The 2,752-nt window shown below is 49.9% G+C and overlaps 1 protein-coding gene across 1 annotated transcript; it reads left to right on the forward strand.

Annotated features, from left to right (window-relative positions):
- The first annotated feature begins 1,189 nt into the window (after positions 1-1,189).
- Positions 1,190-1,949, forward strand: LOC125159169 (peptidyl-prolyl cis-trans isomerase A-like). Its single transcript, XM_047847148.1, has one exon. The coding sequence runs from the start codon at positions 1,250-1,252 to the stop codon at positions 1,742-1,744; it is 495 nt and encodes a 164-aa protein (XP_047703104.1). The 5' UTR covers positions 1,190-1,249; the 3' UTR covers positions 1,745-1,949.
- Positions 1,950-2,752: the final 803 nt, after the last annotated feature.

Below are 2,752 nucleotides of genomic sequence, written 5' to 3' on the forward strand. Positions count from 1 at the left end.
TTGAACTGGCACGCGTAACAGGCGGCGACTCGTGGCGTCATCACGTCCGCCGGCGCGCCAGAAATATGCAAAACAGACGGACGCTTCCGGGTGCCGGTAATCCCAGAGTCCTCTTGCGAATACTTCCGGCGCGCGCGCTTGCGCCTTCCCTCCCGCCCGCGAGGCCCCGCCCCCGCTTTCCAGACGGAGGTGTGGGGTGTGTTTCCCGCGGGTAGGAAAACCTAACGTGTGCCACTCCTCCTGCCGGGAGCTTTCGCATGTGTCACCTCAGCCTCCTGAGTCTAGTGCCTTCGCTGTCAGAACCCTCACCTTTCTTGGGCAGGTCTGAGCAGCGGGCGCCTTCTCTGAGCTGGGCTTCAAGTTGGGCCGCCGTTACATCGCTAAGTGACCTAGAGAAGGTCAAGCTGACTTCCTGGACTAGGGTGTCCCTGTGCCAAGTACACTCCAAGACATTGTTGAGGCGCCGTTCCAGACCCCTTACTGGACGGCGCCTCTGTCCTCGGCTTTTGTGTGTGCTGGGGACCGGTAGCTCATAGCCGCCCCCTCCTCTGGGGAATCGCCCTAGGCTGCTGGGAGCCGCTGAGCTCCCCGTAGGGTACCGCTCCGCACACACCTGGAGCCCGTGCCTGACAGGTTGCAGTGCCAAGGTCCAGCCACTTTGCCTCAGAGGAGGTTAACTCTGGTGCAGTCTGTGCTTGCAGCTCCTGGGGTTGCATCCCTGTTGCCTTCCTCCGCTCTCCTCACACCCTAACACTTCCGAGAACTTTGCCGGATAAGTTGCATGTACCCAAACCCCATTCCCATGCCCCAGGCAGACTTCAGGTTGTGTCTCCAGGCATTACATGCGATGTCTCTAAAACAAGTCTGTCACCTCAAGCTCGGATGACTGTAGGTTTCTACCACCTTCTCACCAGTGCTCATTCACCATGAGTGTTAATAATAACTGCTAAACAACAGCTGGGGTTTATCTGGTTTATCACCTGCCATGAACTAGGTCGAGCCGCTGAAGTTATTTCATTTGATCATCCCAAGAACCCTTTAAAGTACTTGGTCATTGTTCCTTATTGCAGACAAAGAAATGTTGAAGTAGCATGCCTAAAGTGACAAAGCTAAACAGCCAGAGTCAAGAATTAGAGCTATCAATCTGACTCAGCCTGTGCTTTGAATCTCTACACATTGTTGACTTTTAAGAAAAACCAAAGACGCCTTGCAGACGCCACCGCCCCGGAATTGCCCGCACCTCTTAGCCATGGTCAACCCCACCGTGTTCTTTGACATCGCCGTGGACGGCGAGCCCTTGGGCCGCGTCTCCTTCGAGCTGTTTGCAGACAAAGTTCCCAAGACAGCAGAGAATTTTCGTGCTCTCAGCACTGGGGAGAAAGGATTTGGTTACAAAGGTTCCTGCTTTCACAGGATTATCCCGGGATTTATGTGCCAGGGTGGTGACTTCACACGCCATAATGGCACTGGAGGCAAGTCCATCTACGGGGAGAAGTTTGACGACGAGAATTTCATCCTGAAGCACACAGGTCCTGGCATCCTGTCCATGGTGAACGCCGGACCCAACACGAACGGTTCCCAGTTTTTCATCTGCACCGCCAAGACCGAGTGGTTGGATGGCAAACACGTGGCGTTTGGCATGGTGAAGGAAGGCATGAACATCGTGGAAGCCATGGAGCGCTTTGGGTCCCGGAACGGCAAGACCAGCAAGAAAATCACCATTGCTGACTGTGGACAAATCTAATAAATTTGACTCGTGTTTTATCTTAACTACCAGACCATTCCTTCTGTAGCTGGGGAGAGCGCCCTTCTGCCCCCATCTGCTCGAAATCTAGAGTCCCTGTGTTCCTGCCTCAGTTCCACGGGTCCTGTGTCCTCCTTACTCCCCTCCAAGTTTAGCTGGATTGCAGAGTGAAGTTTATGATCATGAAATAAAAGCTAAACAACAACAACAAAAAAACAAAAAAAAAAAAAAAAGAAAAAGAAAAACCAAAGAAAACAACAACCAAAAACACCTCCTCCCTTACAAGGGTCCTTGTTATGGGTTGAATTGTGTCCTTCCAAAAAATTTATATGTTGACGTCCTAACCCTTAGTACTTCAGAATGTGATTGTATTTGAAGATAAGGCTTTTAAAGACATCAATCAAAATAAACTGTTAACTTTAAAAAATAAAACTGCCAGTTATTTTACCAGCCAAAATAGGTTTATTCAGAAATAGCAGAGAATTGCAATGGAAGACCAGCAAGGTAGACCAAAACACTAGAAGAGGCTCTTTTGTAGAGGAAAGGCAGGCGTTGTGAGGGGCTGTTGTAAACAGAAAGTCCATTGGAGTAAACTGGGAGCGGGAAGTGTAGTCGTTTCTCACTGGCTGAGGTGTTGCCAGGTCAGGTTGAAACATTCCTACTGCTCCTTGGGAAAGTAATAGCTAAAGTAGTATTGTAAGGCATGAGAGCTCCTCCTGCTGGCCTCCAACTCCATTCTAAATAAGGTTTCCTTTTTTTTTTTTTTTTTAGTATCAATTTTTTATTTACATTCTAGTTAGTTAACATAGTGTAACATTGGTTTAAGGAGTAGAATTTAGTGATTAGTCACTTACATATAACACCCAGTGTTGATCCCAACAAGTGACCTTCTTAATAACCATCACCCTTAGGGGCGCCCGGGTGGCTCAGTCGGTTGAGCGTCCGGCTTCGGCTCAGGTCATGATCTCGCGGTCCGTGAGTTTGAGCCCCGCGTCGGGCTCTGTGCTG

Source organism: Prionailurus viverrinus, unplaced genomic scaffold (assembly GCF_022837055.1).
Source record: "Prionailurus viverrinus isolate Anna unplaced genomic scaffold, UM_Priviv_1.0 scaffold_45, whole genome shotgun sequence".
In the NCBI taxonomy this organism is placed as follows: Eukaryota; Metazoa; Chordata; class Mammalia; order Carnivora; family Felidae; genus Prionailurus; species Prionailurus viverrinus.